This window comes from Lissotriton vulgaris, chromosome 7, assembly GCF_964263255.1.
Source record: "Lissotriton vulgaris chromosome 7, aLisVul1.2, whole genome shotgun sequence".
Classification (NCBI taxonomy): Eukaryota; Metazoa; Chordata; class Amphibia; order Caudata; family Salamandridae; genus Lissotriton; species Lissotriton vulgaris.
The window spans coordinates 841,300,193-841,323,922 of record NC_141695.1 but is presented as its reverse complement, the minus strand read 5'-3'; the positions used below and the strand labels follow the sequence as shown (position 1 = coordinate 841,323,922).

Genomic DNA, 23,730 nt, shown 5'->3' with positions numbered 1-23,730 from the left:
TCTGTTGGCGTGTATTCTTTTCCATTTGTCTTGGCTTATTTGAAGCAGTTGCTCTCCTTGGGGTTGGGCATGTTCTGTTCTTTCCTTTTGGACTTGGACAGTGCCGTCCCCTTCTTTTCTAGCGCTCTAAGCCCACTTCTTCCTTTCTTTAGGGGAGCTGCTGTTTATCCTTCTAGGGAGGTTCAGATGTGAGATGTCCACAGTATACAAGGTTTGCTTCTGGCCTGAGGTGGACATCCTGGCTATTAATGGCAATATGCTATCTAGCAATCTGAATTTAATATTCAAGTCCTTATCTTCACAACATCTTGGAAAACTCACATTTGTAAATCTATACTTAAAATCCTAAATTTGGAAATGCAAGCCCAATGTAACATGTTTGGCTAGAGATGGTAATCATGAAGGCGCCGCAGGGCCCTTGGCTCTGTTTCTTTAGTGAGTCCCTTTTGTCTCTATTGCACTGTAATTCGAGAAAATAGCAAGGACCCCCTGCTAGACAACTGGATTTGTTATACAGGGAAAATAGACATCATGATGATTATTTCTGCCACTTTTTAATGAATTTTTTTGTAACTGTGTTAGATAGATAATTCCTTTGTATTGAATTTATTGGTTTCTTAATTTGTTCTTATGTTCATGTTTTTTGAGTTTCAAATGTTTTTACCTTAAATATGTACATTCAAAAATAAATTCAATTTTGTACTTTTTAATTGGTTACTGTGCTTCCTACATGTTGTTTCTCCCTAGCTTCATTATCTACTTGTTTGCTGTTATTACATTGACTGTAATTCGAGAACCAGACTGAATGTACATTTCATGCATGAGTACCTTCAAAGGGGTTCTTATTATTAATATGCTTTTCTTAAAAAATATATATATATATCAAACAGAACACAATAACATTCGTTTAGATGTTTTGTCAGTTTTCCTGATCAACAGTGAGGAACCTCTATAACACAAGTATTCCATTGTGTGCACAGCTCTTTTTTTTAATTCACTCAAAGATTGTGGTTTGGACTCGCATTTAGAGTTATCACGTTTCACTTAATTACAAACATTTCTGTTTCGTATGATGAAACCATGCCTATGATTCATTATCAATATATGGCCATATGTGCTGCCACTTGGCCCTGTCATCAAGCGTACAAAAAGCCATCCTGCTGTTTTTCCCAAAGTACATTAAATTCTGGGTTTCACTCTTCCCAGTAAGCCTGGCTACCTGAAGGTGATCCTGCTCACCCGGGTGCAGGTGGCACCTATGTTGTTGTTTTACATCATTGTCAACTTGCCTCACGCCATTAGGGTGACTTTCAGAGACTCCTACGTTTTGCAGTCAACAGCACCATGCACGATGGGGCTTTTAGGCACTTTCTTCTTATGGGAATGTTGATTTGACAAAAGTCAGGTTTTGTGACGTGACGTCACTTGAGAACTATTGCCTTCAGTTATTGATTCACGTGTTCCCTGCGTCACACACGATGGCTGTGCCGTCCTGCGCTACCTGTTCTTGTCTCCCAGAGTGACTGTGACTGCCCCACTTGAATGTCGTGTCTTAGAGTAGAAACTCTCACCTGCTTTTATGGTATCATTACCACTTTTATCTTTACAGCCAGACTCCACTGATCCTTCTTTTGGTTTCTTTTCTGATAATCTTTCCCTCTGAAAACGTAGTTTACAATGGCAATTGCTAATGCCGTGGCGTCGGTTTATCTCTGTTGTCTAATCTCAGTGTGTTTTCTGCACTCGACCTTCCGATGGCTACTGTTCAAGAGCATGAAACCGCACATCACGAAGGCCTGGACGCCTAGCATTTTATTTTTGGGTTTTTCTCTCTGGTTTGCCTGCTAATTAATGTATGTTACGTTTGATTAATGAAACGCATCCCAACACGAAAATGCGTAATCTGTCTGGTTTCCCAAAGTCGCAGTGATCCATTTAATAATGATAAAGTCCCCAAAAATGCTTTAACTTCTAGTATAATGCATTGGAACCCCATATTCATTGTGTGCTTTGAGACCCTGCCTATGGCACTGTAAAGGAATATCAGGGTACCCTTTATATGGCCTTTGTTTTCAGCCGTGCAGTAGTACAGGGGCCCTCAGCCCCCTGAACATCCCTTCTAAAGCCCTTCCGGGTTAAAGAAGCATTACTGAAACTGTGCATAGATGCCACGTGGGCGGTGTGACTCCTGTGTTGTAGCCAACACAAATTTGCTTGTTACGTCTTATAGGTTCAAACTTAAAATAATAATAGAGATGCCAGACAGTAAGACCAAGAATGCAAAGCGTTGGTTAAGTCACTAGGACTTTCTGAAGGTGTAGCATGACGTTTGGCCTCTTGTAGCTGTGGCCGCGGACTGGGGCATCTTCGAGCAGTCGGATGGCTTATTTGACGAATGCATCCCCAGAGGGAATCCATGTTTGATCCATTGTCACATGTTCGAATCCCAGTGGGTCCACACAGGTGTTCATTCTTCAGGGGCCGTGCGTGTTACTGATAGACATGTTATGTACCACACTGTTCTATTGAAGAAACCTTCACTCTGCAAATGTACTAGGACCCGGTGCACCATACATCAATGCCCACATTCTTAAGAAAGCAAAAACAAAAATCCTCTTGTGAATTTGGAAGCAGGTCTGTTTCTCGTTCAGTGAATTAAAGGCTCATCTATGTAAAATGCATGATACAAAGATGGGAGGAGACAGGGAAGGCCTGAGGTGAGGTGGTGCTGGAGTATCCAGTGATTGGTCATAAATAACCATCATCATTTACAAGTTGTGCTTCTCTGTTGCAGGTGGTCCTGTCCTTGGAACACGGACTGTGGGCTCCCAATCTCCACTACAATACCCCAAACCCTGACATTCCTGCCTTGCTTGATGGTCGCATCAAGGTGGTCACAGAGCCAACCCCAGTTAAGGGTGGAATTGTTGGTATTAACTCATTTGGTTTTGGTGGATCGAACGTCCATGTCATCTTGAGACCTAATGAAAAGAAATCCCTTTCATCTGAAGAGACGCTTTACCTTCCACGAATCGTCCAGGTTTGTGGCCGGACACAGGAAGCTGTGGAATTGTTACTTGAGCAGGGCAAGAAACAGGAAAGGAACAATACCTTAGTGAATATGATAAATGACATCTCTGGGGTCCCCGTCTCTGCCATGCCTTACCGTGGCTTCACCTTGATCAACAGTGAGAGTGACGTGAAAGAGATTCAACAGTGCCAGGCCAGCGGCCGGCCCCTCTGGTACATTTGTTCAGGTAAATATAATGGTAATGCCTTCTGATGAGGAATATCTGTGTCAGTGATAGTATGGCTAATGCCCAACATTCCACCGGTACAAGAGCTGATGGGTCGTTCTCTTGAAAGCACATTTCATTGTTGGGTTTCTCTGCTTCCACTATGATTACCCTACTTACAAAATGTTCCCCATCTTGTGGGCAATCATGCATCTTTCAGAAAACTCCATAATTGGAGTCATTTTATGTAAAAGTCTAGTGTTTTAAACATTTTTTTTATAAAGAGCTAACTTGACCCGGTATCGGGTATCAGAGTGCTTTACATAGCTCCAGTTGCATTTCATGAGGACACGTTCATTTTTGTTAGGCACAGGGGATTAAGGGATTTGCCCAGAATCACAGGGTATTCAGCGTCATTGCCAAGACTCGAACCTGGTTCCCCAGATTCGAGGTCGACCACCCTAGCCGTTAGGCCAACTCCTCTCCCCAGTGTCCCTGTAGTACAACATAAGCCACCAGCATTCTCTGTGTTCTGGTTCGTAGGAACACACAATGGTCTTTCTTTCTGTCTCTTTTATACAGGGATGGGCACGCAGTGGAAGGGGATGGGCCACAGTCTAATGAAGCTGGGGATTTTTCGTGAGTCCATCTTGCGCTCAGATAAGGCACTGACAGAGACTGGGCTGAAGGTGTCGGAACTGCTGCTCAACGCAGACGAAAACACGTTTGAGGATACTGTCCATGCCTTCGTTGGACTTGCTGCTATTCAGGTGGATCACAACATCACATTGTTTTCTTCTAGTATTCTTGCTCCACCACACTAAGAAAAATGTTTTGTAATGTAATGTTGGAGCATTGTGAACATTCCTTGGAGTGGCTAGACTTGTAATGCAGAAAGTTGTTGAGTGTGTCCTACACAGGTTTTCTTGAAGTGTACTGGGGCCTCATTGTGAAAGCCATTTGTGTATCATCAAGAATGTGTTTGCCTTGAAAGGGGTTCTTGTTGTAAAGGTCCTCCTATGTTTGAATGCATCGGATTGAGAATGTTCTCTGATGTGCGCTGAGAATCATTGGGAAGTTAGCCGATGCATCAAAGGGTCTCCTTGAGAAGGCTAGATGAGGCGCCCTTGGGGCTCTCTGATGTAGGAAGGGGTGTCATTGGGAAGGATCGCTGGTCTCGGTGTGTCCTAACTCAAGTTAGTACTATGTGCCTCAGTGTCCTTAGAATTTTGTTTCTGTTGTATTCATGGTTTACTTCAGAAGATTTTCTGCTGTGCTCAGAGTTGTTACTCGAGAAAATGTTTTCATGTGTTAGGATGCTTTTAGAAAAGTATTTTGTTTTTTAGCAAGGAAAATATGAGTGAGGAAATGTGCTGATGAGTTATTGGATATCCAATTGATTGTTCTCAGGTGTGTACTGGTGTCTCCGAGGGCTTCCATTGGAAGGTTTGTTGCTCTTCCTGGAGATCTCATTCAGGAGGTCTGCTGCTGTGGGCCAGAGTATCCCTGGTGGTGCTTTTGGTAGCGCTCATTGATGCTCAATGAAATGTCCCATATCCAGGGTCGTCCATGTTGTCTTTTCTTGGGTTAGTTGCAAGACTGAGATGGAGCCGTCTTAATACTGCAGTGTCTGCACAGCTGTTCCTAGTGCGAGAGTGCAACAATTCACTCTTGAAGAGACCAGATTGGTTATGCAAGGCTTTATGGTCCAACATAGCAAGGGTTTTACTCCGTGCTGAAAAGCTGCATACTCTCAGTACGATAGGAACGTTGTTATTCGCTGCTCAGAGGTTTCTTTTGGGTGCAGGTTCAACAACTCTATTTTTCCGATATTTGGAAGATATGGAGAATGGTGCAGTGTGAACCCATGAGACATACATTTCTGCACTTGGAGCGAGTGCACTTGTTGACGCGTCACCGCTTTGCCCATGATACTCTGCTGTTTCTAGAACATATGATTCTTTTGTCCATATGAGGGATTACAAGAAGAGAATTGCTATCCCTCATTACCACAGGCACCTGCAGCCCAATGACCAAGAGAGAAGAGGCTGGAGCAACTATGTAGTGTGATGTAGTCAATGCAGCTCTGCAAAGCCTTTTATCCTTTTTGATCGTCTAATAGTTGTTACCTGTGCGACACAAACACCCAGGTGTTTCCATGAAGTCACTCTACCTTTTGCTTGCTGATTGGAGGGCATTGATCTGCGAATGCTAACTCTTCATTAGAGGTTAATCGAACCTTGTAAAAGACATTGACGAGCGCACTGAAGTGTTTTCCAAAACCGAGGTTTGGAAAGAGAATATTTGGCTCCGACTCCGCACAGCTGAGACGATACAGCCTGATTCATCATGCAGAATGGCACTCGCAAAGGGCCAGATTCTCAGAATCTGGCCCTTTGCGAGTGCGATTTTTGCATTTGGGATTCAGCATCCCAAATGCAAAAATCGCTATTTGCTACATCGCATATTTGCGAGAAATTACATTTAAGGAATCTCTCAGCCTGATTCATCATGCAGAATGGCACTCGCAAAGGGCCAGATTCTCAGAATCTGGCCCTTTGCGAGTGCGATTTTTGCATTTGGGATTCAGCATCCCAAATGCAAAAATCGCTATTTGCTACATCGCATATTTGCGAGAAATTACATTTAAGGGATCTCTATTTGAGATTCCTTAAATGTAATTCATCATCCAATTTTCAATTGCGAAATCGCAATTTCGGGCCGCAATTTACCGCGAGGTCAAACGTCGTGGTAAATTGTGAAAACTCAGAAAAATGCATTTAAATGCATTTTTCTGAGTTGCATGTTACACACACACATGTCCTTTGGACATGTGTGTGTGCAACACCTGTGTAAATTTTCATTGCAGGGGTGCTACAGGGTGTCCTTTGGACACCCTGGCACCCTTGTAATCGCAATCTCATTTGCGATTAGCTAATTGCTAATCGCAAATAAGGTATGACTCCCCATGCATTCCTATGGGCCTTTTGCCTTTTGGCCCATAGGAATGCATGGGGAGTTATTCCTTATTTGCGATTATCAATTAGCTAATCGCAAATAAGGAATCAGTGGGAATCGCAATTAATATTGCGATTCCTACATGAATCCCGTTTTGCGAGTTTGTAATAGCGATTCCTTATAAATCGCTATTATAGACTCGCAAAACGGCCCGTTCATGAATCAGGCTGTATATCTTGTTAAAAGCAAACATGTCACTTCAAGGTAAAGTTTGCTCAATACGGTTTTCAGTAGGGTTCCATGTTTTGGAATGCAATGGCTTCAGCAATATTAAATTATTTATCCAAGATTATCCTTTAAGAGGGTATCTGTTTTCAGATTTAATACCAGGATTTTCAGTTTTACCTTGGAATTTTATAGCTGTGCCCGGAGTATTCCATTGCATAATTTTGTACAGAGTCCATGCACTGTGAGGAGCACAAAAAGGAAGAGAAGCCGTCGGAGAGATGGAGAGGCGGAGGGTGTAATGTAACATCGTATTGGTTCTCTGCATTGCACTTATGCCCCACATGGTTACAGCAACGAGCTGAGGTGGAACAGAAGAGGAAAGACCCGCACACGAGAGTGAGGCTTTGGGGAAGATGGAATAAGAGAGGCAAGATTTTAAATGTTTGTTTACATGTTGCTGTAGCACTAAGAAGGTTTTCGATCTCCCAGAGATGTTATACTTGGATTGTGCCCATAGCCGGGTAGAGGAATCCTCGTTTTGAGGCACACGTGACATAGTTTACATTGGTCAATGGACAGCCATTTCCTTTCATCAAGCATGATACAATATTTTATCAATTGATTTATTTACAGGAAGTACAGATGTGGCCCGTGTAACCGTAAATGTTTTCAAATGTGCCTCTTGTTCATATGAAGGCTTGAACTCAGATAAGTTGTGTTCCCCGCTTTGTGCTGCTGTTACTCTACTATATCTTGGGGCTGTTTGATATTATTTTGGAGGACTTGCCAATTGTGAAATATGGTAGCACTGAAATGTTTCCACCGTGTAGAAGTGGTAAGCAACGTTTACCGCAAATCTTTCTCCCCGCAGGGAATCACAACGCGGTCGTTACAACGACCACGTTGTGATTCTGCATACCATTACTCCGCAAGTTGGAACAGCGACTTGCGGAAGGGGGGGGGGGATGTCGGGTTGGATTTAAAATCCAACACCTTCCCTATTGTCTGCACTGACTGGAGTTGGAATAGTAAATTTTGCTATTCCAACATCCAGCGCCCCCCCCCTCCGCAAGTCGATGTTCTGACTTGCGGAGTATTGGTATGCGGAATCACAACGCGGTCGTTATAAGGACCGCACTGTGATTCCCTGCGGGGAGAAATACAGCGGGATGGCATCACATATTCTGTAGAAGTATCACTGTGAAAGGTCACTACACTGTCTTGGTGATCACTGCATTCTTTGATGTCAGATGGGTCCTCCCTTGGGGTTAGAACTCGACCTGTCCAACAGACTGGAAGGGGCTGCCTTTTCATTGACCCTATTGATTAGGTAAATAGTACGAGTGGTGTGAAAGTTAACAGAGGTCATGATTTTGTTGTGTTCTTAGGCAGGTACGAGACTCGATCCCTGGTTTCTGTTGTATACTAGATTGGTATTTGAGTAACTCCTTGGTTCGCCTTGTATGATTTGGCAGTATTACACAGAGCATGTGCCATTTATATGTATGCTGTGGTGGTAGTTGATTCGGCCTGTTGCGTGTGTTCTATGATGTGTTGGTGGATTCTCTTTTGTGTTGATTTGGTAGTTTAGATGGGTACCTGGAGTCTGTATCCATAGTACTAGGCTTTGGAAGGTGGTCTCTTTTTATTAAATGTGAATTTCTATATTCTCCAACAAGCTGACCTTTTATCAAAGTATCCTTAAAGCTTTTTGGGTTGAATTGATAAGGTGTCTCTTCTATGTTTGGATGGTATTTAATGGGGCACCTCTTTTTTGTTTTTTTTAATTGATGTATTCCTTAGTATGTTATTTCTTGTAATAGATGGAGTCGGGTATTTATGTTGTGTGCCAAACTAATATTGAGTAAGTCCCCTAAGGCATGCAGCATTACGGTTGTTCCTTTTGTGCATTATTAGTGGTATGTTGGATTCCCGAGGCTGCCCTCAATTCTGCTCTGTCGTGCTAATGTATTCTTGCTCCTTTGTCAGATTGCACAGATCGATATGCTAAGGGCAATGAAACTGGAGCCTGATGGCATTGTTGGCCACTCCGTTGGAGAGCTGGCTTGTGGCTACGCTGACAGTTCCTTGAGTCATGAAGAGGCCATTCTTGCTGCCTACTGGAGAGGGCGCTGTATCAAAGAAGCCAAACTTCCACCGGGAGGCATGGCTGCTGTTGGTAAGCCGACCGTAGCTCTCTGCTTGGAGCTTTTGCTCAACCACATGTGACTTCTGTCCTCTTGTTCCTTTTAATCCTTTTAAGGCCATGTGTCTGTGCCAGTACTCAACCCACCTCATATCAATCTGCAAGCATTGGTATCTTATGTTCTCACTTCTGCTACAAATGGAACTGTTCAGTTGCTAAAAGCCATGTGATTATTTGCTGAAAACATTGATTTTGGTTCATAAACCAACCCTCTCCCTTTTCTTATTGTGAGATTTCGCTAATAAAACCAGACTCCATCAGCCGCTGAGTTTTTGGGATATGCTGCATGTTTGGAAGTCGGAGCCTTTCCAGGACTAGGTATTAGGGTTTGTGAATACAGATGTGGTTAGTAAAGGAAAGAGATCATGAACAACCATGATTAACCTCTGTGTATTTTAATGATCTACCACTAACTTTACTGACAAGGTAACAAGCAACAATACTATAGGAAGTATCTGGGGAAACCCATTTCTTCCTCTGGAAGCTTGAGCCAGAATCCCTGTTATTGCCTTCTGGCTGCCCTTATTGCTACACAGAGCCCTCGGATGGGGCTTGCATTTGTTGCACTGCTCTTGTGATATTGCGTTTGCTTCTAGTGAAGGCTGCTTATTATTACTGTTTCAGGGCTAACGTGGGAGGAATGCAAGCAGCAGTGTCCGCAGGGAGTGGTACCAGCATGCCACAATTCGGAGGACACCGTCACCATTTCAGGCCCTCAAGTGAGTATCCAAAGACCAAGAATGCTCAGATGATAAGCACGTTTCTGCTGAGGGCGGGAGGGACATATAGGTCATCGCGGACCAAGAGAGGGATGTTCATCTCAGCATAGAGCGATGGAGGAAGGTACAGCATTGTGCCGTGCAAGTGGCAGATGTACAGCTCTGCACTTACAAGGGAGGGATGTGCAGCTGATTACCGAGATGAATATAGAGGTTCACCTCAGCACTGTGCTGACGGACATGCAACTCCCCTCTGAGCTGAAGGAGTTATGTTATGTTAAATACATTTGTATCGCGCTCAGCTACTCAACAGAGTGTCCCGGCGGAGTGATGTTGACTCAGCTATAAGGCAAGCGAGTGATGTGCCACAGGTTTCCAAAAATATCAGTGCTCTTCACAGTCAGTCTCCTGAGAGAAAGATGAGACCCTACCAAAACCATGAAAACACAGTGATCCATGCATGTGAAGAGCAGTCATAGTTATCCTTTCTGTCCACATAGACAGGCTGCCAACACTGACCAACAACTCTGGTCGCACTCAGTTGCTGAAATTCCCCATGCCCAGGCCACCAACGCTGGCTAGCAACGATGATCAGGAGAAATCTCCCTTAATTACACAGTCTCTCCTATAAGAGACCATCAAAACCTGCACCACCCTTTAAAAAATTCAATAGGTATCAGAAGAGAGTTTAGCGTCCGTTACCTAGTGACCATTGATCAAGGACTAATATCTTCCAGATGTTTAAGATACTAATATAAATTATGTTGTTGTTCCAAACGCAGGCTTCAGTATCTGAGTTTGTGGCAAAACTAAAATCCGAAGGAGTGTTTGCCAAGGAAGTGCAGAGTGCAGGTGTGGCCTTCCACTCATACTACATGGCTTCCATTGCACCCGCCCTGCTTGGCGCCCTGAAGAAGGTAAGCATGGCCTGCACATTCGACATTGCCCTGTATTTGAATTCGGTTTTGCATTCTTTAATCTTGTTTTTTGTGCATCATATCTCATCCAGTAGTGCTGCTGATTTCTCAGACTCACATCTGGAGTTAAGATACATGGGACAGTGAGTCTTTGCTAATTGAAGAGCAGCTCTTGAGCCCTGGACTGTAAAGCTGAACCACTGTCACAGAGCAGCAGAGAGAAAAGGGAATAAATAGGATGAAGAGAGCGCAAAAAAATGATACAGATATGGAGGGCACAATAAAAAGGTGTAGGAAAGAGTGAAGGGTCATGGATATAAACACGTAGATCAGGATACCTGCTGGCAGCATGACCAATAATACTTTTAATTCTATACTACGCGTGATAAAAATGAACGGCAAATGCAAGATGGCTCCCTGCCAGTTTTCACTTTGAAGGGCCTGTCACACACAGGCCTCAACAGTGGGTACTGAGATTGTTTTCCATTGGTGTCCCAGGACTGGAGCAATTGCAGCGCTGCCAGGTGAGCACCACATACTCCCCTGTAGAACTGCACAATAGTAAATGCCACTGAGCAGTCTCAGGTCGACTCGGAGAGGTGTTGTAGGGTCAGAGGGCCACACAATGAGCCCCCACAGAGAGACTGTCCAGCTAGCTATAAAAATGAGAAGTACTTTATTCTCTCTACAACTCAGTACTACATACACTCTATAAAATGCCATCTGGAATAAGGAAAAATATTATTTCTTTAAAGAAATATCACTAGCCACTAGGCACTTCACTCCCATGGGGAAAAACCGTGCTGGTTCTACTCACACTTTCGTTCCAAGTGTGTTAGCGTCTCCATTTAGTGGCCCGGATGTACAGGGGCGCAGTGGCACTGCTTCCGAGTCGTGATACAAGAGTGCGGGCGGCGTGGGGGCAGGATATTGGCTACCCTTTGACTGATGTACAAGGGGGGTCGATGTTGTTCACAAACGCGCCGAGTGTCTCCTAACCATCGGCATAAACTGCTCCATTTAAAGTTTTTGTGGAGGGCATACATGACCCCTAGTAAATTGCATCGTATAGACCCATCTCGCCCACAATCATGCCCAAGGTGTCGCTCTCCAGAAGACGACTTCGCGCACACGACATGGACATTCACTAGAATAGAGGACTATTGGAAGTCCATTTCTCAAGAGCTATCTAAGATGGTGGAGGCCGAGATTGCGCCATCACCGCTTATAGCATTGGTAGGTTATGTTCATGATCTTTCCAAGTCCAAGCCCCGCTTTGTTGCCACAGCGCTCCTTCTTGCTAAGCGAGAAATAGCCCTTAAATGGGTTTGCCCACAGGCTCCCATACTTAATGCATGGCTTCATAGTATTACCTATTGTAACACCACTAGTGACATGTATGCACAGTTGCAGCCACCGGCCTCTCGGCCTGTAGACATTTGGCTACCGTTTCAAAACTACCTCTTGGCAGCGCGGGATGGCAACGGTACCCCGGTTCAGGACCAGCCTGTGTCCACAGAACCTGGGAACATGTAAAACCACTACCGAACTATGTGTACCTTTTTCTTTCTTCAACCTCAATGTATTCATTAATTGTTAATCTGCGAAAATTATTAGTGTTCAGACCTATGCCTGGTGTTGTATCGGACCAGCTATGTCAGCATTTGGACACGCTGCTGTGTACGAAATTGTACTATATTCTCACCTGTATTGCTCCACTGTATTGTTCTGCTCTTTATAATTTTTCTCTATTGTTTTTTAATTTGGAAAACTCAATAAAAAAAAGCGTGTTAGCATCTTTCCCCTCCTTGAATAAGTTCTTTGACCAGTCTTGTAAATGTTCAGTCTGCCATTTTTTTTGCAATTTCTTACCCCTCCCCTTCAGAAGGCTTTGTCTGGTGGAGCACATCTGTTACCTGCATCGTTGGCGTGAGTCTTATAGGAGCGCGTATGTCTCTGAATGTGAGGGCTTAGTATGGTTTCTCCTGATTGGCCACACCCTCCTTCCTAGGCACCTGTACAGGTGCCATGGAGGGCAGCAGTCTTAGCTAGAGAGTGTAGGATAGCGTCCAGTAAGTGACAACAAGGCTCCAGAAAACCTGTCTACCACACGAGTGGCGAGCTGCACCCCGGGACGTGTGTTTTATATATATATATTTTAGTTCCATCAAGACCCAGGAGAGGGGTCAAAGGTCAGAATTAGCACACATCAGCATGGTGGGTTAGACATGTAGACGTGGCTCTGAGTCAAGTAAAGTCAGTAAAGCTTTATTCCATTTCCATTAAAATCATAAAAGCACAAATACAGCACATATGAATTGATTAAAAACGTTATACATAAAAGAAATATCAAGCTTAGTGGATACGCTAAAACAATTAGACAAGATTAAATAGCCTTTTTGTGACCAGACACCATGTCACCCATTGTACAGCACAATAGTTGTTTAAAAGTCTCTCTGGCTTTGTACAGCCCGAGCCCTTCAGACACCATTACAGATAATTAAAAGTCTTTCTGACACAATACACAGCCCAAAGAAAGCTTCACATACTGCAACAAATCTCCATTGCGGACAAGGTTTGTAAAAACAAATATGCTGGGGGGCATTGTGAAATATGAAATGGCAAAATATAGCGCTTCCTCTGATTGGTATATCATTATACATAAGAGCACTAGAGGCATAGTAGTCAGAAGACTCAAGATCACATTAATGAGGGGGAACAATCATTCATAACGAAACAACTGGGGAGATGATGGAAAATGTCCAGTCTGAAGCGAGTCGGAACAAAATGATGCCTATGGTTCAGTATGAGTTTAAGATGGGGCTGCCTGTCATAAGTAATCAACATGGATTGCTTCCTCAAGACACTAGGCTCTGAGTCATTTTGGTCACACAAAGCATATTATCCGGCCACCCTGACATGCCGTGCGTGACACTGAGACACAATGAGTGGTTCAGACATGCTGGACACACAAGAAGCTTCACAACTGCACTGGCCAAAGATGAGCGGGTCTTCCATGCTGGACACACGATAGGCAGGACATCAACAGTTAGCACAGTGAGCGGCAGAGCTGCCCTGGACACAGCTTCTATAATCTTGTTGTCAGTTATTCTGGGTGGTCTTCTTCTTTGAGGGCACCTCCATCACCCTCCATTACAGAATCTAGATAGAAATTATAGGGATCATTTTTAGAGCACACCGTTCACATGAATGGCTATTTGGGCGCTGGACCAACAAAGTTTTATTATAGGTCACTTCTTAAGCTGGCCAAACGGCACACCCTGGGTGAAAAGATCAGCCCTATATTACAAAAGAGATTACTGTCTCAAGTCCTAACAACTCTCATCTAAACTAATGCAGTGCTGCTGTCAGGATCAAAAGGTCTTGATTCACCCGCCAGATGCTGCTGCTACTGCTTTTCAAGAGCTGACTTTGTCACAATGTTCCTACTCCTCACATTCTGGAGATTTACAGATGTTTCTGAGATGTACGTCTGGAAGGCATTACTCTATCCACTTTAAACAGAGGCCCAAGATGGAACTCACTGTGTCCGTAGAACAACATTCCACACATAGTCCTTTTGTTGCACTCTGAAGCATGGACTCATGCACCCTTACTGACAGTATCTTCACGCGTACAGTGATGTAGCACAGGCCCTTTAACATGGCAAGGCCAGCGGGCCTTTCACCCATGCAGGCACCTGGTAACAAGGCCTGTTCTGTAACTAGGAATGAATGCATGCAGCCACAACGGCCAGTTCCTTATTGTCGGCTTAGCTGACAATAGCCAGGCTCATAACTGAAGGCATGCTTGGTGAACCCCTCCAGGCCACATACATCCACTTTAGGTCATTGTATCGTACCCTGGAGTCCACAGCACAGTTATGCATGAGGATCATGTGTGCTGGGGACATACCAGAAATGCAAAACATTCCAGAGACTCGTACGCAGGCTCACTTAGGGCAGAGGCGTATGTCCATCCCCGTCCGAACACTCCCTTATTAAGGACCACAAAACAACTGTTGATGGATTCCTCCATAGGCAGGAAAGGAGCTTTCCAGGGGCTATACATTTCGGATATTGTGGCTCATTTCACCTGCTGCAAGTAAACACTGAAACTGGTGCTTTCTTAGGTGGGTTGAAGCGAGGGATCGGTAATGAACAAGCATCAAGAGATAAGAATGACATTTCTGGGTTACTAGAAAGTCTGAGACCTGAGACTTTGGTTACAAGTCTGTGAGTGATGGGAAGAACAACATGATCCATCACTATTGCTCATCAGCATCGTCAAAATCAGCATCTGTCTGCAATCTCCAAACCCTATGTGATATTTTGAGGAGAGTGTCTGTGTGCAGCAACCTGTCTTAACAACCCTTCCCCTGCTCCCACCGAAGCATCAGGTGGTGCAGGGCAGCATAACGCTTTACTCTTCGATGTGCAGGAGATACAAACAACGCTAGACTGTACCCTCTGATGTGTGTGTCTGGTAAGGTGCAGTTGTTGGACTCTATCCCTTGCTGAGCAGACAGTGCAGGTTACTTCACGGTGTGCTGTGCGTGTGGTAAATTGCAGTTCCACACTAAACTGCTGTGCACCATGTACAGTTTTGAGATGTCCTGAGGGCTCCTGAAGGGAGAAGCTGGATTTTATTGTATTCTTGTTGTGTGTTGTAGGTAATTCGGAGTCCAAAGCCGCGCTCTCCTCGGTGGATCAGCACCTCCATCCCAGAGTCGCAGAGGGACAGTGAGCTGGCTCAGTTCTCATCTGCGGAGTACCATGTCAACAACCTGGTGAGCCCGGTGCTGTTCCAAGAGGGCCTGGTGCAGATCCCTGACAACGCGGTGGTGGTGGAGATCGCCCCTCATGCTCTGCTGCAGGTACTACTACATATGAATCAAGCTTGGGAACATATGCGATTACTGGCTAGCCTTGGTGAAATATGTTGTTCCACACACTGTTTCGAATAACCTCTGTACATGTCACCATTTTGTTGTGCTTTGAGGTATAGTGTATTAGCCACTGGCCTGAAGAAGCTTTGACACATGAGACTCTTTCACACAACTTCCACTCCAAAGGACTGAATGTACTAGCTACCATCAGCGATGTCATATGTATTTAGCGAGTTGTGTGTTGAGCTATTTAAAATTGTTGACGCTATTAAGTCAGTTACTCCATTTCAATTCAGAGGAATACACGCTCTTAGTGTCGGTGGATGTGAGATCCTCAGCGCAAGGTCAGAGGGCCCTCATGGCTTACTGATACTTTCAGGCCATATTCTGGTCGGTCCTTCTACTACTTGCCTCAGGCTATGAGCAGCAAATAGGTGGCTGGTTAGAGGCTAAGAGTGGGACAAAGGGTCACACCTGTGGTGTAGTCATGGTGGCTAATGCCACTTCAGCTACCTCTGGCATTTTGGCAAAAGAATATCCTTGACCGTGAAAAGGAAGACCCAGTCCGGAGAGAGTTGCAAAACCCCTGCTGAGAGTCTAACTGGCAGAGTCCTTCTGGTATTTTTGGAACCCTTTGGATAACTATCTGGTCAGCTCTTGCAAGAGAGTTAAAATACATTGTTCTTCCAGAATCAGATATCATTGACAGGGACACTGAGGGGCAGGATTTGGTAACCTGGGAATTTCATAGACTGAACTGGGCGGGACCCTGCAGACAAGACGGGGAACTTTTGAGCTGGCTAACTCCACTCTACGGTTTAATAGGGGAAATAACAGCTTTCTCTAGGATCCTTAGTGCAGTCTAGCCTTGCCATTCAGTGAGGTGTCTGTGTGTTGTGTTGCTACAGCAATCATAAATCCCAAACTGAAGATTATATGTCACATACACCCCTGGCCGTTCACAGAGCTTCCTGCTCTAACTATCAATTTAACAAATGAAATTGGATGCAGCACTGTTGGCACCCTGCAGACCTTAAAGGCAAATGTGAAAGGCGGGCACAAAGCATTGAGCTGTCTGAAGAACTTAGCACAAGAACTGTAAACAATATCCGTATGCTTTCTCGACTCAGAGAGCACTTACTAGGTGATATCCACAGATCCTTAACAATAGCGGGGGTGTGGCTTTTGAAATTGGGGAGACAACCTCATCAACATACAACAATACTGATAAGAATCAAAAGAAATGTAGGGGTTGCAGAGGATTGGAGATTTACACTCAGTTCCAATAAACGCTGATTATCAACTTGTGAGCTTTTCTTTTCTAGGCCGTCCTGCGGAGGAGCCTGAAGCCGTCATGCACGATTCTACCTCTGATGAAGAGAGGTCATCCCAACAACCTGGAGTTCTTACTCACACACATAGGGAAGATTTACTCACAGGGGTGAGTGTATTCTAAAGTCACCTTCACATGATCCTAAGGTTTTTCAAAATTACAAAAGCACAATGAATGTTTCCACTATTGTAACATTGGTAATACATTGTTTTATTATTATAATCTGCACAATTGTGTTACTAATACAACTAAACTTATGAAGTATTAATGACTTGCATTTATATATTGCTTCACACCACCCTTTCACAGTACTATAACCTAATTTAGTTTGACAATACCACTCCTTTTAACCTCAATTTCATTAAATGTTGTTATAGTAGAAGCATGGACAGTTCCAAAACACACAAAAGAAAACCATAAAACAAAAAACATTATCTTGTTGAGGCTGCCTCACAGTCCTCTTACAATTTTCTGCAACACATCTTCTTTTCTTAAGGTCTATACCTAGCAAAAGAGGACCCCCGTTCCTGCTACTTTACACCAGATGACTACATTTTACAGTTCGGAAGATGCTTAAATTATTTATACAACTTTACCTATTGCAATATCCACAACATAAAAATGATGTTTACAAGTTTTACGTAACATAGAGATTTCCATAGATAACTGAGTTTTTACTTTATTTTCTGGTAACCCACTATTTTATAGGATAATTCCTGCCACCACACTATCTAAAATAGATCCTTTCATATTAAGTTATCTGAAGAAAAGCAGTCGACACCCCTTGTGGTTCAGATATTTTTGAATTACTTGGCATCATTTCCCTGTTCAACATACAAATATAACAAACAAGCTATGAATGTACTTTGGGCCCAATGTGAATAGTTGCTAAGTATCCACACTCCAGTAGCTTAGTGTCAAACTGGCAGATGCACAATATATTGATTACAGCCACTATTCACCCATATAGACAAATCCAAACGTAAGATTAGAAGGACCTTGGCCTTATAGACTTTACTCCGGGAAAGGTTAATCAATACAATATAATGTGCTCCTTATTCGTCTTTCAATACAAGTGTTTCATCTACACGATGAGCCTTAAGTGATCCCTAGATAAAAATTAGATTTCATGTGTTTTAACAATTGTTTGTAAAGATTACAACATCACTTCCATCAATCAGGGCCAAGGCACACTGTTGTAAACATTATGAATTGGATGGGTTGCTGTTTTTATGTGCACAAAATGTGAGTTAAGCCATTTATAATTGCAAATCTACTGGAGTGAGGTTTGAGATAACCACAGATTCTGCATGTAGAAATCTATATGAATAGGTTCACAGTTTCATTCATGAAAGGTAGGGATTTGTGCCAGGCAGACAGATCACCTAGAGCGGGGAGACCACCAGTGGTGCTATTAGGCAGTACTATCACATGCTAGTATTTACTGGAGTGTGTTTTCTGGCAGCCATCACTTGTGTTTGTAACTTGTGTTGAATTATCAGACACCATGACTGCTTGACCAAGTTAAAAAAAAAACCCTTTTTTATTGCCATTTCATTGTAATCCAGATACATCACAAAATTAGAATCAGAAGATTATTACATTGGTAATAAGAGCAAAGTTTGTTTTCATTATTTTATTGATGGTATTTCTGAAACACAAACTTAGCCCCATACCAAGTAGGTACAAACCTACATGAAAGGATATTAAGAGATGCAGGTTTATTTTCAGCATGAATTGTAGACAATTGTCCGAGGACATAGAGAAAGGGTTAGACAGAGGTGTTGAAATAGTCTTTTGTGTCTGAATGTTGAGCATGGGATCATTGCTTCCCAAAAATCAATGGAGAGGTCCTTGTCCGTGATCACCTTGATGTCTTTGTGCTGGACGGATAGGCGATATGTGACTAAGTCGTTCAGCATCAATTAACATATTCCATTAGGTCGATGCTTAAAGTGGTCCTGTATCCCTGAGCATCTAGCTTGAGGTCTAGCATTTTTATGGATTATGTAGGATGGGCCTTAATATATGTACTTAGGCTTTACTAGACAATCTTCTATAGATAACGGTATTTGATAACCTGGATCCTGTTTCTTCTGGAAAGAGGTGCCTTTGAATCCTTTTTATTACAAAAAAGTATTGTTTTAGACTGTGAATTTCTAGGACAAACCCGAATATCATTGAAATTTGCAAAGTGTTTATTTAAACACCACTGGAGTCAAGCTATCCTGGCTGAAGACGGCTGATAGCCAGAAAATTGTCCTAGGATGCTTGATTCCGGTCCAGGAAAGAAATGGCTTGGCAGTTCGGGCTGGACTGCTCCCATGAAGCACAGGGTCAAGACTGATTTGCATATGGCCATGTCTGAACTGGGGTGGTGTGGAGTGCAAAAAAACGATGGATTTAGGCCCAGATCTCTGTACTGGGGTGAATGTATGACATTGTTTTGCATTCTGTCCATCAACTGTTGTTTTTGTATTTAAACCCTGAAGCAGACCATGGGCAGCAGGTAGGCAAGCACAGAGCGAATTATATGTACATTGTATCTCATCTTTACAGCTCATCCCACATGTTTCTTCTAGATGCAAGCCAGCGGGGGCTTAGAATAATTTCAAGGTGTCTGTTGCTAACACCTGTCTCTCTTTGTGTCTTTTTAGGATAAATCTCGACTCTAATAACCTGTTTCCGCCTGTTGAATATCCTGCGCCAGTAGGAACTCCTCTCATCTCTCCCTTTATCACTTGGGATCACAGTCAGATCTGGGATGTCCCAAAACCTGAGGATTTCCCGGCAGGCTCTGGGGGATCTAACTCAGCCTCTGTTTTTAATATTGGTACGTATCTGAGGAACCCTGATTGTAATAATAATAATTTTTAAAAAGCACCGAAGCCCCGCATCAGGGTCAAAGCTGCAATGTGTATAAAAAGACTCGGGGACTGCGGAATCCTACATGAGTCTGTGTTATCAGGGTGCATCAACTGGGTTCATATACCTGGCCTTGCATAAAGATAGGCTAGAAATGGGAGATCTCAGTGCTTACAGCCTGAAGCCCAGTGATTGGACTTGTAGTGATGGGAGACCCAGTGTGAGTGTGAACGCTGGGGTTTGAGTGATCAGACATGTAGCGTGTTCAGTCTAAGGGATGGACGATCCTGCTCTTTAGCCTGATGGTTTGGTGGAACAGGACTTGAGTCTAACGGATGGGAGATTCAAGGAATTCTGAGTAAGGGTAGCACTTGGAGCCCCAGGGATGAGAAGCCTATCACTAGGCCCCTGAAGGGCCCATGGATTAGAGAGATGTGTGAGTCCACATTACCTTCCAGGGATTGGAGTGCTTGAATCTCAACAGTTAAATAATTTGTTATTGGAGCTTGAGAGAAGGGATGCCCCATTCCAGGAGTTCGAGTGATGTATGCACAGGGCATAGAGTCTGAGGGCAGGAAACTCAGAGATTGAGTCTGAGGTATGAAAGCCTGTGTGCTTCGAGTTGAAGTTAAAAGTAGTTGAGCGCTAGAAGTGGGAAGGTGAGTGCTAAAGGTTTGGCCGATTGTATGATGGAAGGGTTAGTGCATAGATGATGGGAGGAAAGTGCTAAATTAAACAGCGGGCAACTGAGAGCTAAGAGTGTGAGGAAGGGAGTGGGATTGCTAGGTCTGTGAGTGAAAGGAAGAGGAGTACTACCTCTTTGGGTGATGGGTAGCTTGGGTGATTGGAGTATGATTGCCTGGTATTAAGGTGAATGCTTGAATTTGAGTGGTGGGGGTAATTTGCTACTGGAAGATACAAGTATCTCCTCTTCAGAGGAGCATGCCTTGGTTTTAGAGACAGTGTATTCTGATTTTTCAATAGGATTTTGCATTTATTAAATCTACAGATATCTCCCCGGATTCACCTGATTACTTTCTTATTGGGCACTGCATTGATGGGAGATTACTTTACCCAGCAACTGGGTACCTGGTGTTAGCATGGCGGACCCTGGCCCGGAGCCTGGGTGTAGTCATGGAATCAACTCCCATCATGTTTGAGGATGTTACCATCCATCGTGCAACAATCCTTCCTAAAGCAGGTGAGTCGGAACCATGGTTCAGGAGGATGTACTTTGAGAACTGATAGGTGTGACACCATTCACAACCGCAGATATGGGAGTGAGCGACATAGAGGTGTGAGTGAAGGAGAGATGATAGAAAAAATGCTTAGCTGGGAGTCAGTGTCACAATGACAAAGTTTAGATGAGTGTGCAATATATAAGGAGGTGAAGAAATAAGTAGAGATGAAACTGTGATATTTACACAAAAATGTAAATTGAGTGCGAGTATCTGAGGTTAATGGAGAGAAAGAGAAGATGGACGAGAGGACACTGGTGGAAGAGTGATGATGATGATGATGACAGGAGGTAAGTAGGTTTAGGATTGTGAGTGAGGTGTAAAAGAGAAAGCAGTGCACTACACGAAAAATAGAGATACTGCTCTTTTAGGTCTAATCGAAGGTCCAATCTCTCGACAGGTTCTGTCCAGCTTGAGGTCCGGTTAATGCCAGCATCGAGCCAATTTGAGGTCTCTGAAGGAGGAAACCTGGCTGTGAGTGGTACGTAGTGATATCTATTTAGAGGCAGTGCGTGGGGTATCTCCTACCACAACAATGTCCATAATTCCACCTTGACAACGAGAACCCTAGAAATGTAATGGGTGCCCAGACAGCAAAAGCACTATATGACCATAAACATGGTAGTAATGCGCTGTACACATATTTGTAAGCAAACGTAACAAGTTGTGAGTCACTTGCAATCTAACTTTTTTGTTTATTCTTTTATTAGGTAAAATCTGCCTCCTGGAAGAAACTGCATTAAACAACTTCCGTAACCAGCTTAGTTCCTCACAGGACACATTTTCTGGCAATGGGTCTCAATTCCAACTCACGGACAAAGACATTTACAAGGAGCTGCGACTTAGAGGTTACGACTATGGACCAACATTCCAGGGAATTTTAGAGTCCAACAACACAGGTAGGCTCATAAAGAAGGTACAATGAGGAGTGGTGGTAGGTGTACAGGCTGGTTGCTAAAGACCATCACAATCTATGAAGAGCGAATAAGTTATTAAAGTCATTAGGAATAAAGTTGACATCCGGGGAGTAAGTTGGGAACTCTGCCTAATGGACAGTGAAAGCATTTAAGTTCCTGGTTTATGGACAAAAAATGAACCTGAGTACATCATTGTGAACTCTGTGTGTGTATTTCTTATTTTCATATTGTAGATGTTTTTAATTAAATCTATTAGGTAAGCCATGTGTGAAGACTTTTTCCAGTGGTGGCTTTTCAACCAGCAGCACTTTCCATGCACTTTTAAATCCATGCTTACAACATTATAAATGCATCTGTAAATCCGATAATGCAGAGTGTTGTTAGCTAAAATGCACGGATTGCCTGAATGTGTCACATGACTCTTGACAGCTATGTTAAGACAGACACACATTTAAATATTTCTCCCAGGTACAAGTACTGTTTAATAACAATTTAAAAAAATACAATGTTGTAAAAACATTAAAATGAAGGTTACAGAGGACACAGTTGCTCACTTTGGCTCTTCTGGTTGAATCATAGATGTAAGATAGCTCCAATTTAACAGGGTTACTTGTCAGTTCTTCAATTTCACCCTACTGCATTAAGCAGGCTGGCACCGGTAGTTTCACTTTTCCTTATATGAGCATGACCTACTCTTCCTTTGGCCTACAAGTAACTTCAGCTTACACGTACCTTGTCCTTCAGACCAGGTATCACGCCTTTGCTCCTCAATGCAAAGCATGTAAGTGTTTCAGCGACCCACATTGCAAAGAATCTATAAGGAAAATAGCAGCCTACAGTGCTGTAGATTTGCATGCTGCACCGGGCTCGGACACAGTTGTTTTTCTTCAAAAAAGAGGTTACGATCTCAAGGTGACTCCTGATGTTTCCCCTGAAACCAACAATGCACCACAGATTCCACCGCAATTGTTGTTAATTTGAGCTTACAGAGTCCCCATCTGCAGTAACTGGAAATCAACAGAACACCATATACAGTGAAGAGGTGATTTCTTTTTACAGAGTTTTATATAGCGCAAACTTGACCCGAATCGGGTATCAGAGCGCTTTACATAGCACCAGTTGCATTACCGGTGATGATTCAGGATCTGTTCATAGTAGTCGGAATGATTCACAATAGTTTACATATTGGGTGTTGGTATCTAAGTGCAGCCGCACTAGCAAGTGGAGCTATGACGTTGGTCAACAACAGTTCCAGAATAGGTGCATTTTCAGCTCTTTTCTGCAATGAGCGAGACACTCTGATCTGTGGTAGAACTATGTTCCAGATCCTGGTTGCATAGCTTGAAAAGATTTATATTCTAATTGTGTCTGTGTGTAACCCTTCATTTCCAGTCTGGCAATGTCTTTTTGATGGTACCACTGGCCCTCTGTGACCGTGATTATGTTTTGGCAGGTGAAATGGTATGCTAGTTTACCATATAGACACTTGCTGGTTTGACAAATTAGAACACGAGATTTAACAGTTTTGATTTGATCGAGAGCTGTTTGTTATTAGTTCTTAACCGCATCGCTGCGGCGGTTATTTTTCCCCTACGCAGCTTTTTTCTAAAAGCCGCGTAAGATGACGAGCTCAGCTCGTCATCCGCACACGCCCCCCGTGGCTGATGACGAGCTGAGCTCGTCATCAGCATCGAAGGGGTTAATTGTTCGCTGGGTCTAGCATGACGCTTGTTATTTTGTTGCTTAGTTTTTTAATGATTTATTATTAATTTTGATGCTTCTAATCACTTAGTGTAGCAGCTATGAATGACACCCCTCAGGGCCTCCCAGGGGACTGCACTCTTAGTGCTTCCTATTGTATCTGTCATACTATCCTGCATTTTGTCAGAGACAACTTTGTTTACATCAATATCATTATAAAGGGCCCTATCTAGGATCCTTTTTTGACCAATTAAGGCAAGGAGTGGTAAAAGGGCAAATGTTGTGGTTGCCTGTTTTGCAAGGTCTTTGGTGCGTGGCTCTTTTCAAGCCCCAATAGCATAAACGGGAGTCATCTCCATCTTTGTTTTAAACACTCAGACAAGGAGTCCCTGTAACTTTCACAGAAGAACGTTAAGTAGGAGAAAACCATCTATCCATGCTTTCCAGGTAGCTGGAATCCTGGTCAGGGGGCACGTTTTAGTCTCGGAGCAGGTCTGGTTATGCTGGCAGATTACTAAGCGCTT

At 43.4% G+C, this 23,730-nt stretch overlaps 1 protein-coding gene across 1 annotated transcript in view; it reads left to right on the top strand.

The window, feature by feature from the left end:
• Positions 1-23,730, top strand: part of FASN (fatty acid synthase) — a 132,888-nt gene that overhangs the window by 63,040 nt on the left and 46,118 nt on the right. Inside the window, exons 9-19 of the mRNA XM_086931198.1 lie at positions 2,795-3,257; positions 3,819-4,006; positions 8,412-8,601; positions 9,253-9,347; positions 10,130-10,264; positions 14,937-15,140; positions 16,478-16,593; positions 19,143-19,318; positions 20,360-20,551; positions 20,989-21,069; positions 21,299-21,487. Of these exons, the coding sequence (XP_086787324.1) occupies positions 2,795-3,257; positions 3,819-4,006; positions 8,412-8,601; positions 9,253-9,347; positions 10,130-10,264; positions 14,937-15,140; positions 16,478-16,593; positions 19,143-19,318; positions 20,360-20,551; positions 20,989-21,069; positions 21,299-21,487 (2,029 nt within the window). The remainder of the gene's footprint in view (positions 1-2,794; positions 3,258-3,818; positions 4,007-8,411; positions 8,602-9,252; positions 9,348-10,129; positions 10,265-14,936; positions 15,141-16,477; positions 16,594-19,142; positions 19,319-20,359; positions 20,552-20,988; positions 21,070-21,298; positions 21,488-23,730) is intronic.